The 15,218-nt window shown below is 37.5% G+C and overlaps 1 protein-coding gene across 1 annotated transcript; it reads right to left on the bottom strand.

Moving 5' to 3' along the window:
* Positions 1–12,853: 12,853 nt before the first annotated feature.
* LRRN1 (leucine rich repeat neuronal 1) lies at positions 12,854–15,004 on the bottom strand. The gene has a single exon (XM_044656827.1). It carries the CDS (start codon positions 15,002–15,004, stop codon positions 12,854–12,856), a length of 2,151 nt encoding a protein of 716 aa, XP_044512762.1.
* Positions 15,005–15,218: the final 214 nt, after the last annotated feature.

Raw genomic sequence — 15,218 nt, 5'->3', positions numbered from 1 at the left:
TTTGAGCAAGTTGAATTTTTAATATAGTAGTCCATGTATAAAACTTATTTATAAGCAAATATATATGTGTGTGTGTGTGTGTGTGTGTGTGTGTGTGTGTGTGTGTGTGTGTATTTGGAGCACTTACTCATGTAAAAATGATAGTGTTAACATGATCAAAAGGCTAGGAGGCTACTGTTATAACTGACATTTTCCCTTGGTGGAATCTCTTCTATAGCATACCTGAGAGATGATCACATTTTTTTTTGCTTGAACTTCCCAGGATAGGATGCTTGCTGCATTATAAGTCTAATTATTTCATTGTTGGACAGCTCTATTTGTAAGAAAAAAATATTTCAAATAGTTTATTTAACCAACCTAAGTTTGGGGCTAACTTCTCTGTAACACTCACCCATTATTCTTCATTCGGCCTGGTGGGGAACTATTCACAGCAAATCTACTACCTTTTAAAGAATGGAAACCCTTGAGATATTTAGGAAGTGACACGCTTCAGTTGAAAAAAATGGGACCCAAGTTCAAATTCTGGCTTTGTTACTTACCACCTGTGTGATCTTGGCCAAGTTCCTTAATCTCTTCAGGCCTTAGTGTCCTTATTTGTAAAATCAAAAAGTTGGTTCTATATCAGAAGTTCTTGTAATTATTTAGTTTGTCATGGACCCCTCTGGCAATCTGGTAGAGATGGTGGGCCCCTTCTCAGAATGAGTTCAAATGCATAAAATAAGATACAGGGGGTTTCAAAGAAAATCAATGCTATTGAAATTCAATTGTCAAATACAATTCTCCAAAAGTTACCAAGTTCATTGGCCCTAACTTAAGAACCTATGCATCTCGATTAGCAACATTCCATTCTCATATGGAAATTATCATGTATCCCCGTAGTTGTCCTGTTTCTAGAATAAACATTCTCAGAACTTTTGATTGTTCTTTAGACAGATGCTTCCCCATCTTTATTTACATTTCCTGGATGAACATATGCTTGCCTCTTAGTCAATGGTCGTTCCTAAACAAAGTGGTGAATAGCAGTGGGGAACTGACCTCTGGGTAGCAAGCTAGTTGACTGTCAGTACATCTTGGAGAATGCATAAGTACTTATCATATGTGGAAGAATGTGGGCATAGTAGGTAAGAAGAATGCTTGAAAGGGAATTTCCTACTGGCAACAACACTCTTCCTAAGTACATCTAAGATAACCTGGATATAGCAAGTAAGCCCAACTTAGTCAGAATTATACATAGCTCTGGCATGTGGAGACAATGTGACCAAGTATAACATTAGGTACACAGTAGATGCCAAATAGAAATAGAAACATGCCACCTTACTTGGAGTGGGAGAATGATTTATATGATGTTTAGATGTTGTTCCTCTTAAAGTACTTTTACAATTACAGATGTGACTTAGAGTAATTTTATTAAAATAGGGCAGGTTATGAAGAATTTCCATTTTTCCAGAGGAAAGGGAGATGCAGATGCCTTAGTAAGTGGAAAAAACATGATTCGGTGTTAAAGAGAGTGTCAGCTTAGGTTCCAGTCTTGGATCTGTATAGTGGATAGAACCAACTTAACTGTCAAGGAAGATCTAAGCTAAAGACTAGCCTCTGAAATATTGACTCTGTGATGTTGAACAAGGCACTTAAACCTAGATTATTGGGTTACAGTACAAGTTGAAGAGATAGTAAAGAACTCCATTGGTAGTATCCTTACCAGAACTCCTCTGTATCAATGAAATCACAGGTCTGAAAAAAAAAGAAAAGAAACTCATACCATCATCTCTCCATATATATTTTATGTTGAAGCTGAAAATGTGTATGAGCAGTGGACCATGGTTATGGGTTGAAAATAGTCTTTCTGTGGTGTAGAATCACTCCCTTGTGCTCAAAGCATCTGCTTCTAGTTAAATGCTAAATTGGCTCATTGGCAGTTTGATGGACTTGAAGTCAAGAAGACCTGTGTTTGTATCTTGTTTATATCAATTACTAGCTGTGTGAGCATGAACTAGTCTCCATCTGTAAAATGGGTATAATAATGGCAATATTACTTTACTCACAGATTTGCTGATAGACTCAAATGTGTCTTCACTAGCTTTAAACATCTATTGCAAGAGATATTGCTAGATATAGAAAAGCTAGGGGGTATGATGGATGTAGTTCCAGGCCTGGAGTCAGGAAGACTCATCTTTGTGAGTTCAAATACAGCCTCAGCTACTTGCTACCTGCATGGTCCTGGCCAAGTCACTTAACCCTATTTGGCTCAGTTTCCCATCTGTAAAATGAGCTGGAGAAGGAAATTGCAAAACATACTGGTGTTTTTGCCAAGAAAACCCAAATGGAGTCACAAAGAGTTGAAAACAACTGAAAAATGAATGACTAAGCAACAAAACCCATTTGTCTCTATCTGTCTATCTATCTACAGCATTTTGAAAAATTTAAAACTATTCAAATTACAGCTGTTGTCATTTTTATCAACTAAGAGTGAACTTCTTTCCTATTTTTAAAGATCCTTGGGAGGACATAGCTGAGGTGATGCATCTCAAATGCCCATCAGTAGCCAGACTCTTTCATAGTCATACTGAAACCTTATGTAATATCCATAATACTATGTCACTAATACCCTCTCACTACTTGAGAGATCAGGTACCCTGTTTCTATTTCACTAGCAGCCAGATCATCAGCCTATCACCAGGGAAGGGTGATAATATAGATTCACACATGAACAGCTGCCCCAAGCCCATGACTAGAAGATCTCATGGGAAGTTCATTTTGTTTTCTTTAAACCTTACCTTCTGCCTAAGAATCAATATCATGTATTGATTCCAAAGTAGAAGAACAGTAAAGGCTAGGCAAAGGGTATTAAGTGACTTGCCCAGGGTCACATAGCTAGGAAGTGCTTGGGGTCAGATTTGAATGCAGAATCTCCCACCATTAGGCATGGCTCTCAATCCAGCAAGCCACCTAGCTGCCCCCAAGTCTATTATGTTTTAATGGCTCATACCCAATTTAAAGATTGGGAGGTAATTTTTCCTGGGTTTTCTTATTTGGCTATATTTCCCTTCTTTAGCCCTTAAAAGTGATGAGAATGCTGATGTAAACTCCTTGACTATTTCTGTATTCCCAGTATACAGTGTATTCCCAGTATACTGTGCTGGGCACATAGAAGGTAGTGAATCAATGCTTCTTGAATATTGTAGAAAGAGTGCTAAAGACTACATGTCCCCGTAAGAGCAATAGTTGATCACAACCTTATAATAATTTCTTACCTCAGGAGGAGATGTAGGAAGGAAAGATAAATGAATTCATAAATGGTTTAGAGAAATTAATGGAAAATAAGAGCCACATATGCTTGCTAAGAAAGAAGGTCTATACTTGATTGATTAAAGGAAAACAACCTTGATTTCTCATGGTAAATTCACGGTATCTGTTGGTAGCAGAATCTACAACTGAATGGAGCCCAGTCTGGAAATTATTATGCTCTACATTTCTTTCATTTATATATATATATATATATATATATATATACATAATTTTCTGAAATTTAAAAAGAGAACCACTACCCAATAAATTATCTAAAGATTTTGGGTAGGAGGAAGCTAGGTGGCTCAGTGGATTGAGAGCCAGATCCAGAGATGGGAGGTCCTGGGTTCTAAACTGGCCTCAGACACTTCTCAGCTGTGTGACCCTGGGCAAGTCATGTAACCCCCATTGCCTAGCCCTTACCACTCTTCTGCCTTAGAATCAATACCCAATATTGATTCTAAGTCGGAACATAAGGGTTTTTCATAAACAAACGAACACACAAATAAATAAATAAATGAAGTTTTGGGGTAATGGAATAGCCAGAGAATAATGGACACACACATACTGGGCTTGAATAGGCTGCAATACATTTCAAACAAGGATTTACAAAGGATAATCAGTGTGAAAAGCATGGGACAGTCACATAGAGAGCTAATGATTCTTGATAGGTACATTGTATACATTCAACATCAAAAGAATAGGAGGAAGGCTTTCAACCACTTGGTGCATCTCCTCTTGATTAAGTGATTGGAGAAAATTGAAAAGAATCACACAATAAGGCCATTAGTGGATGAATTCTGATTTGCATGATTGGAAAGAGTATCCACACCAATAATATACAATTTTTATGTGTCCCAAAAGCCTTAGTGCAGTTCAAAACTATAGAAAATTAATACTACACACATATTTTTGGTAATTTTATATTAAAAATTTATGTTAATTATAGAATAGAATAACCAATACTACTAGTGGCTCCTGATGAGTCTTCTACCTGATTACAGGTCAAATCCCCTGGCTTACCCTTCATTTATGCTATTAAATTTAAATTTTGTTGTACTTTCTCTTTTAAGCAGTGATTCCTTTGGTTCAAATTTGTAAATCCTGGGGAATTTAAGAGAGTTGGATGTTTCAGGATTTAACATGTAGCTGTCCAAGGTGTGGATTAATGAACTGGCTAAGCTTTGAAGGAAGGTAGTTCCACAGGCAACAGCATGGTTTAACAAGTCACAAGTGACAAAGAAATTGGTCATTCTATTTCCTTGAGACACCTACAAATAATTACTTATAGGCACAAACTTGGAGTGGATATTTATGGGTTTTTTCACAAAGTGGCTTCTACTCTGGCTAAAACCCACCAAAAGCAAACAAATGAAATTTAGCCAAATTAAAACTTGTTAAAAGAAGAAAAGTGTGCTTTTAGATATATACACATATAAATATATGTACCTATGTGTTTATGTATGTAAATATACACACATCTAAAATACATATAACACAGTGTACAAGTATCCTATCTTATCTTACTTCTTCAGTAGGAAAGGGTATGGTCGAACTCTTTTGTCACTTAAAAAGTGGCATTGTGTTTGTTTTAAGCCAAGAGTTATTATGGTAGATGAGAAATGGACTATTATTGTCTTGACACCAAGAACTTGGATATGGCAGAAAAACTTTTCAGCATAATTTGCTGAAGGAAAGTTATTGTTTTCCCAAGAAATGTTGTAAAAGGAAGTTATTTTAAGATCTTGGAAAATAGGCCACAAGAACACATTTAAGCACTGGATTATAGAATGCAGTTTTAAAGGTGAGAAATGAGGTTAAGATGTGAGAAAGCATTATTTTTTCCCTCTTTCTCATCCTGTCTTTGTGCCCTCACACTTAAATTTATGCTGGCAAATCCAATTCTGTCACCATTCTTAGGATCATAGGACCACAAATTTAGAGCTGGAAGGCACAGTAGGGGACATTTGCCCTACCTTTTCATTTTATATATTAGAAAATTGAAGCTCACATGAGGTTAAGTGACTTGCCTAAGGTCTCACAGAATGACAGAACACAGATACTCTGCCCATATCTACTGTTTTTCATTGAAAACTAAAATTGAATGTAGAAATTTGGGAAGAGCTTGAATTATCATCGAAATCATCTCCTCTCTTGAATTTTTAGAAGACTGCCTTTGGAAGATTCCAAAGCCAGCAGAAGTTAGCTCAACAATTTACTATAAAATTCTTTAGCGATAGGGACCTCTATTTTCCCCCAGATGATCATTCCAACATCTTAGCATTCATCCTATGTCTAACACAAAATGGGACCGTTAGCTGTTTCTTGAAATTGATATGACATTTACTGCATCCATGCAAGTGGTTAGAGTAGCTCTTACATTTAATTTTTGTTTCTACCTACCTACCCCTATCTATCTACCTATCTACCTATCTACCTATCTACCTATCTACATATCTATCTATCTATCTATCTATCTATCTATCTATCTATCTATCTATCTATCTATCTATCTATCTGTCTGTCTGTCAATCTAATCTATATATCTATCTGGGTACATGATATATTTTTGTCAGTAGTCTAGAAGCTCAAGCACAGGACTCTCATTTTCCATCTTTGTAATCTAAGTTCTGAGCACATATTATGTGCTTAATAAATGTTTGCTGAAATGACTTGACTTCTATACCACTACTCTGTGTTTATTTTGTGGTCCAAAACTTTTAAAGGAGAGACCATGAGAATCTCAGGAAAAGCTGCTCCTCTGCATGCTATGCTTTGGGGGATTTACTCCACAAATGAAGGAACCACATCACACTAATCCTCATCAATGTCAAATATTAGCCGCCTTACAAACAGGACATCAATACATTCCAATGCTACCTAATCAATCTGGGAGTCCCTCTAATGGGGGGATTCACAATCATCTGGCCAGATTTTATGATGAATTTTGTAATCAGTCTTTTGGGAATGAATGACATTAAACTTGGTTCCAGATGTCCTCTATAATGTTCCCCCTCAGAGAAATGATGCTATTTTGGTCTATTGTTTTTATTATTTAGTTTCATGTAGAGTGGAACAGAAAAGAGTAGAGGGGAAGTTGAAGGTCAGAATTAAACTTCAGATGGATGCAAAATAAATTTTTGATCTGGATCTTTATAGATCTTCAGCATACAAGGTCTCTGAAGAAGAATAGGGAAAGGGACTGTGAAAGTTGGATAGAGAAAATGGAATAAATTCCATAATACGTTCAAATGGAAAATGACTGTATTCCAGAGCAAAAGATCATTCCAATGCTTTTGTACAAGGGTGTAAAGACATGGCAGAGGCAGAGGAAATATACTCTATATCTGTGCATGCATAGAATAATGGCAGCAAGTAAAGATGAAAAGGTCTGATTCCTTAGTCCTGGCCTGCCTGGCCCTATGTATGTAGGGATAATATGATGGCCTCAACTATAGGATTCTGAAAGTTCTTATTCATGCAGAGCAAGGCTGGCTGGGCTGAATTTAGAATGAGGGTTTTTCATTTGATTCAGTTGCTTTGTAAGGAAACAGACATAGCTGGGTAAGAGAATTGAATTTGGGAATACCATAAAATCATGATGATTTTGAAGCTGTAGGAAAGTGGAAAAAATATTATTTTTAACTCTGTAGAAACAAGAAAAAGGTGGGAAGGGGTAGAATTTTATAATAGGGAAAAGCAAACAAAGCCTGTGCAGCTCCCTGCTTCTGTGGAAAGTGGAACCTTCAGTGGAAGTAGAAGGGCCATCTCTGCTACCTCTATTTTTCTTTCCTCTATTTGAGACTGGGATAGAGTTTGGAGAGAGAAAATGGAACACTGGCTCATGTAAGGCTCTTCCTTTGAATAGAGGTGGGTGGGGAGAATGCAGATAAAGAAGGAAAGATATCCTTTTCACTGATTAGGGGGATATCCTCTGAATTCTCCAAAATCTTTCTGAAATATCTGGTGGTAAAGGGAAGAGGTCGTTTGGTGAGTATGGTATCCACCTATAAAGAACTGTTATTCCTTCTCCCACTTAGTCCCTTTTGAGACCCCTAAAATGAGGTGAAGAAATTATGGGCATTTGCACTTATGGTGCCTCAAAAGTTGCTATGTCCCCTTTTAAAGAAGGGTTGACATTGAAGTTCTCCAACAAAAGTTTTATTCCAATTTCACAAACAGTAGCAAAGTAATGAAAATGGCCTGGAAGAATATTACAGAGCAGACATTAGTAATATTGCTATTAATACTATTACTAATGAATAAGAAAGAGGTAGTGTGATACAAAGGATAAAGAGCCAACCTTGGACTCAGCAGTTCATGAGTTCAAGTCCTACCTTTGGTTCAATTCTACTAGCTGGTTGCAAACAGCTAAGCCACAATCTTTTAGTGATCTCCTGCACTATAAAAGGTACATTATACATAATTTGTGTCATCATTGGTGAAAGACATTTTCTTATGGGGAGTTTCCTATACAGATAAAATCACAGGTCTAGAACCCACAATAATAATAACAATTTATATGTCTAGAGTACGTTAGGCTTGGCAAGGCACTTTCCCTACAAGAACTCTATGATGCAGCTCATAGGGACATTATTATTCCCATCCTATAGGTGAAGAAGCTGAGGCTCGGAGAGGGCAAGTTAGTTGACTATAATCACAGATCAAGTAAAAGTTGGAAATGGGTCTCAAATGCCCTGTCATATTATTATATATATTATTATAATATTATTACGTTATATTATATAAATGCCCTCTCTATATATTCAATATAGTGCTCATCCCATTACCAAGAAAATCTTTCCTGTGGTGTCTCTAGGAAACAAATAAACAAACATTTAAAGGAAAAATTCCCCTACATTTTGCTCTGCTTGATAAATCATTCATATGATCAGATAATTCCAACAGTCAATGAAGTTTAAAAAATATTCATTATGGGAATGCTCCTTTTGTTTTGATATTCAGACTACTAGTGTGATTTGAGATAACATGGACTACTAATCAGAAGGACAAAGGTGGGAACATCTGTTCTAAGAAAGTGTCCCATTGTAAAAGCAGGTTGACTTTTTGTCAATGCCTTGTGGGCAGTAGAATGAAAGAAGGGATAAATGAAATCAGGAGGTGATCTGTAATGATCACTTCAATGGCTAAGTACCTTAACCTTCATTATCCACCAAAAAACAGGTTTGAGGAGTAATTTCCATAGCTGTCTAACTTATCAAGTTGCATTAGGTACTTCTGAAGAAATACTAAATTGGGAAAACACACATACACATCTTACTGTCTGTCACCTGGTAGCAAGCTTTGAAGTTATCTTGCTAGTGGAGTAAAATGGGATGTTAGCTGTGTCTATATTGGCTTGGCAAAATTAATTCTTTGCAAAAACACACACAAAAAACAGTTTACAGTTTTTTGACACAGGCATCATACATGTACAATATCCTCTAGAATCTCCAAAAATACATTTTTGTTAATAGAAGCAATTTTAAATTAGCCCCAGTCTTTTAGTTTATTTTCAATGATTTGTCCAGTCAAACATGATCCAGGATTTGAACTCAGATCCATTTATTCAAAATCCACTGCTCTCCATTGGATCTTGATTTCTTGCAATTTTAAAGTGCCTATTGCATGCCAGACCCTGCACTAGGCATGGGGTAGGGAGAGGAGGAAGAATACAATGACAGACATGAAGTAGACCCCAGCCTTCGTGGCGCTTATATTATCCTTTGAGAAACAATATGTTTATTCAATGATAAAATAATGAAAAAATATGTACAAAGTAATTGGGAATATTGAGTGTGTGAAAAATCACTTAAAACTGGGGTGGTGGTGGTATTCAAGAAAGGCTTCCTATAGGAGGTAACAATGAGCTAAGCCCTGATGGGAGCTAGGAACTCCTAAAAAAGAAAAGGTAAGAAGAGAACATTTCTTGTAATTAGCAGGAAATATGTAGGTAGTTTGCATTGTATTAGTTGAAAAATACCAGTAATGGAAAAATGTTTTGTATTTCACTAAAACAATATTTTTGCTGATATTTAAAACACTGAAATTTATTGGATAGAGTGATGTTATAATCAATAAAAGACCACCTTGTGTTTGTGAAGCTGAGAACCCAAGATTTCTGAACTATTGAGTACTTAGGAAAATGACATCTTTTGCTTCAGAGATAGCCTGATCCAGTGGAAAAGATGATGGTTAGCAGACTTCGATTCTCATTTCTTCTCTCTCATCTAGTAGATCTAGTGACCTTAGGGAAGTCGCTTCACCTCACTAAGTCTCAGTTTCCTAATTGGTAAAATGGTAGGGTTAGACTGATTGCTGTTTCAGGTACCTTTCAGTCTTAACATGACTGGCTAATATACGAATGACAACCTTGGCCAGTAAAGAGTAATACAAGGGTAAGTTGACTTACCAAGAAAGTAGATAGGATGCCAGTGAGCTTGTCCATCTAAGCTGCTTTCTCAAATTGCTTCATCCATATCCTCTGATGTCACCATCCTAAGTGATCTTGGACATTCCCAAATTATCTCTGTCCCACCATCACCATGGCTCTATAGAGAGGCTTAGAAGACACTTCATAGGTCATTTGCTCTAAGCCTTTCCCCCCAACTCCCAACCTTGCCATTCATTTTTACAGATAAAGAATCTAAGGGCTAAAGAGATGAAGTGATTTGTCCAGTCACATGGGAGCCAAGATTTGATCTTAGATCCAGACTCTAAATTCAGCAATTCTCCATCAAACCCTGATTTCTTACTGATCTGTAATCACCAATATTTTTGCTTTTGCCTTCAAGGCTGACATAGAAACAGTTCTAGAATTTCAAGAAGGTGTCAATTTATATATTCACATATTCCCTTTTCTTCCTGCCCCTATACTCCCACCATTTCTAGGAAAATAATATCTTTTTTTCCAAGTATCACTTCATTGACTTCACCATCAGGCTTTCCTCTCCCACTCTCTGCTCCTCAGATCCCCGTTTCCCCTCGGTCCCATCCCACAATCTCATCTTTCCTTGGGTAAGAAATTTTGTACCATAGTGGTGGTCACCTGGAATAGATTTCCTTTATTTCTCTGTCTTACAGATTCTCATTTTCACATATCCCTTTGCTTGTTCAGGTCTCCCTGCCCCTGCTATTGGCCTTGTGGTTGAATACTCATCAGGTTACTTTTTTTTCTATTTTAATTTACCTTCCCCATGTACCAGCTGTACTCCTGTAGGGTTCTATTCTCTTGACTGTTTTCAGATATGAGTTTGGTTTTTAAAAAAAAATGCTATCTGTAGAAAATGGTGTTGCTGGATCTCTGTTGGATACTTTTATATTTTAGCAGATGGCCTCCGTCTGAATCACATAGGTCTAACCATGTACATCAATATGTTACAATGGAAAACACATACAAAGAAATTTGGGTACATTTACGTGATTCTGTTTTTATAATTGAGAAACTACAAAGAGCTGCTTACCTCTTAGCAAAATTACAGGAAAAAATGACCATGAAATCCAAAACCCTCCAAAAACTCAGGCTGCCACAATAAACAATAAAATACTCAGAAAGGGAAAAGTATTTTTGATAGATTTTACTGCTAAGTGAAGCAATATTTAAAATATTGAAATTGATATATAAAATTTGGATTTGCACAGGATTCAATGATATACCTTTTCTATTCTACAGTATAGAAAGATTCTTGGGGGGTGGGGTGGGCAAGGATAATTTCATTTTTGTCTCTAAACATGCCAGAGCCTGGTACCTGAGTTCAAATCCTGCATCTAGTGCTTATTATTTGGGATGACCTTGGTCAAATTACTTAACCTCCTGAGTAAGTTATTTAACCTCCCTGGACCTCAGGGATCTGCAAAATGAAGGAGGTGGACTCGATGGCCTTTTAGATATCTGCTAGCTCTAAGACTCTGGTATTTCTCTTCATATTTTCAGACCTGATTGATTTTGTGGCTAGAATTATTTAAACAAAGATAAAGCCATATGGAACCTGAGCATCTGTATTTTTGAGAAAGTTATACAGAATCTGCAGTTATGTATCCTTTCCTCAGCAGAATATACTCTCCTTGAGGGCAAGAATTACTTTGTTTTTGCTTTTGTATCCCTGGTATATAGTACAGTGGCTATTTATTCCTGGTAGTTACTTAATAAATGAACCCTAGAAGACCAGGTTCATAACTTGCCTCTCATGTCTGCTCCCCGTGTAATCTTGGGCAAAACACTAAAGCTTCCTGGGCCCCAAAACCCTCATATTTAAAATGAAAGCATTGGATCAGATGACTTTTGATGTCCCTTCCAACTCTAAAACTATGTTCCTCTGATCTAAAGTAGTATTTTTGAACTGAATTGCCCTCTTTCTACAAATATCTAGTAACAATAGCTAACAACCCCCTAAAGTTTACAAAGCACTATGTGTGTGTTGTGCATATTATCTTATATGATCCTCCCAACAACCCTGTGAGGTAGGTGCTATTATTGGACTATTATTCCAGGAGTCACAAAATTGGTGAATCTTTCAGGTGGGATTTGAACTCGAGTGTCCCTGAATCCAACTCCATTTATGCTTTATCCATTATGTCAAATTGTCAGCTACAAAGCCATAATATTCTCTTTATGAACACATTTGTGGGTAGGTAGAGGAAGATTTCCAACTGAGGAAATCACAGGTTCTTCTTGGCCCATTCTTGAAAAGCATCCCCAGTGTAATTTGTAATATTATAAATGATTCATTATCGCAACTGTTCTAAAAAAAATCAGAACAAAACTAATTTATTATAGTTCTGTCTTCATTATACACCACATGTTGGTGGATTAAACACAACAAAATTCTGATCTTCTTTTAAAAGTGTCTACTAAATATAATAAAAAGAATAAGATAACAATTAACATGTAGTTTGTTACATTAAAAAAATTGATATACATATTTCTATTGCCTGTTAGCTTGACCTAAGCCTCTTAAACTATTACAAAAAAAAAGAGAGAAAAAAGGCATTTGTTCAAAGTCAAAACATTCAAAGTTCAGTTGATACAACATTACAGTACAGTCAACTAACATCATTCAACAAAGGTAGCAAGTCTAGTCCTGGCTTCCTGGGTGAAGAGTCTATAGACCAGACTTCTACAAATGATTCGACACAGCTTCAAAACTGTATGTTAGCTTTTGCAGGACACTGTACTCTCTACTGATGGCTTCAGAAGAAGGGAGGGGGTCATGCTATCGGTAGAATCACAGGGGAACCCCGACCTGTCTTGAATAATTTTATTGAGCACTGTAGTTAGAACAGCATTATTAAGTTTAGCACAACAACTAAAACCAAATAAAATAATCATAATATAATAATAATAATAATAAAAACCAAACACAAACTGGGAGCTTGGAGAAGCCGCCACTTGTGTCAAACCATGGCGATACGCTATACTAAAAAATTTGGAAATATCCACCCGTCCTCACCACTCTGCCACAAACTAGCAAAGTCAAAAATACAAAAGTCTTCAAACTTTGTTACTTTTGCAGAATAAAGCAAAAACGTCTTTGTGCTCCTTACTACCAGAAGCAAAATATCCACTGAGTTACCACATGTAATAGCTTCTGGATGTGTCAACTTGAGTTGGCTTGGTTTCTGCGGAACCATCTTTGTCTTTTTCGCTGTCGCCGTCCCAAAGGTTAATTAGTGGAGGATAGAGCTCGTTCAGGGGAATGGAAGAGGTTTTTTGCATATATTTTTTTAAGGAATGGTGATAATTTTTCCTCTTAAACCTTTTGGCTACATAAACTGCAATGGAGGCCAGGCTAATCACTGCAAACATTGACCCCATGACTGCCGCCAGGGCAGTGCTAGTTTCCTGATCCGAAATGTCAAGAGCAAAAGCGGCGTTCTTTGTGGTGACGTTCACACAGGACTTTTGAGTCTGCTGATGGATGTTGGACACTGTGAGACACACTTCATAATCAGTGGATGGCTGAAGGTGTGTCAAGTTGTATTCATGAACATCAACGGGGACCCTGGCAGTGTATGTGATGTGGGGGTTATCGATTTTCATGGTGGCAGATGACCATTTCAAGTTTGAAGTCATGACATTGGAATTAACCTTCCAGGAAACTAAGATGGAATGAGATTCTGTCTGTTTGACGTAGATTTTCAGCACCTGAGTACCATCCAAAAGGGTTCCATTGACTCTTATTGTGGCTACGCGTGTATCTGCCCCTTCTATGTTTTGGGCAACACACGTGTATCTCCCTGAGTCTTCTATCTGCATACTGGTGATTTCCAAAGTGCCTTCATTGCTTAGTTTATACTTGTCTGAAAGAGTTTCCACTGTTATTTTATTTCCAAGTGGTGTAACCCAGTAGATTTCAGGCTCAGGTTCTGCCATGGCTCGACAATCAAGGAATACCGTCATGCCAATGTCCATGTTTAAATGATTTGGAAATGTGTCATGAGAAATCATAGGGAGGCACTGTTCACTTGAGTCCTGAATTAAGACTTCCTTTACCTGCTGCCCTCTATATTCAGGTGGCATGGCACAAAACATGGACAGGGGCTCCATGAATCTGATATTGGTTTTGTTGGAGTTAACCCAATGGATGACACAGTCACACCTCAGAGGATTGCTATGAATGCTGATCTCACGTAGATTAGGAAGAGATTCTACTGTCTTTTGGTAAACAGCATTCAAGGCATTATTGTTGAGCATCAGGCTTTCGAGGGCAGGGACATTGCGAAAAGCTGAGCGATGAATATAAGACAACTTGGGATTATTGGTGGCTTCAAGTTTTGTAAGTTCAGGCAGATTGTCCAGGGCATAGCGATCCACTGATACCAGTTCTCCCATATTGTTTATGCCAAGTTCTTTTAACCTTAGCATATTTCTAAAGTCCCCTTCTTGGATTTTGTGAATTGGGTTTTTGTTGAGGTCTAGAAATTTCAAGTTTGGAACTTTCTGAAGTGCAAGTTGAGGGACAGTGACCAATTTATTGTCATAAAAAGATAGACTCTCAAGGCTGTCCAAGCCCACTAAGGCATTTCCAGGGATGTCGGTGAGATACATTCCTGCCAACACTAAGCTGCGTAAATTTGAAAGGGGTTTAAAGTTCATATCTAAGATGCCAATCACTGGATTTTCCCCAATCATCAAGATTTCTAGGTTAGGTGTTGAATCAAACCAGCGACTATCAATCACTTTCAATTTGTTGGAATTGAGGTGGAGTCTTAGAAGATTCTTCAGACCTGAAAAGGCATTAGCAGAAATGCTGCTGATCTGGTTATGGTTTATATAGAGTTCTTGTAGGTTGCTGAGGTCCTGCAAACAGTAATCAGTCATCTCTGTGATCTGATTTTCCTCTAGATGGAGGGTAGTGAGCTGGGTGAGATTGGCCAGCCCCACTTCCCGTATACTTGTGAAGTTATTCTGTGAAAAATCCAACTCTGTCAAGTTGAAAAGCTGCTGAAGCTCATCAGAGGTCTTGGCAATGTTGTTGCTCTGTAAGAGAAGAACTTGAGTGTCACCGGAAAGGTTGCTGGGAATTCTTGTTAAGCGGAGGTCATTGCAGTCCACTGTAGTGGCCTCTCTGTATGTGGATTGTGGAGTGAACCATGGCCTGATTTCACACACACAAAGTTGTGGACATTCATTACTCTGGATGGAAGACTCAGTTAATGAATTCATTAGCAATTCCAGCACCAAATGGCAAGCTACTAAGGCAAAGCTAATCCTAGCCATGCTGGTTTGGTAGGAAGTTCAAGCCTCCACCTTCTTCCAATTTAACAAGGTCCAAACACTAGTAAGAGAGATCCAGGATAGCAAGCATAAAAGGTAAACATTCAAGCAAAGTTTTAGTTGTGATGTGTGGCTATCCAGAGTCTGAAGGGTGATTTTCTGGGTTTTCAAAGGGCAGGAAGTGATTGGGGGTCTTTTAACAGTGCCTCTCAATTCC

Source organism: Gracilinanus agilis, chromosome 1, assembly GCF_016433145.1.
Source record: "Gracilinanus agilis isolate LMUSP501 chromosome 1, AgileGrace, whole genome shotgun sequence".
Classification (NCBI taxonomy): domain Eukaryota; kingdom Metazoa; phylum Chordata; class Mammalia; order Didelphimorphia; family Didelphidae; genus Gracilinanus; species Gracilinanus agilis.
Note: the sequence above shows the minus strand (reverse complement) of the source record. Positions and strands in the feature narration are given on the sequence as shown.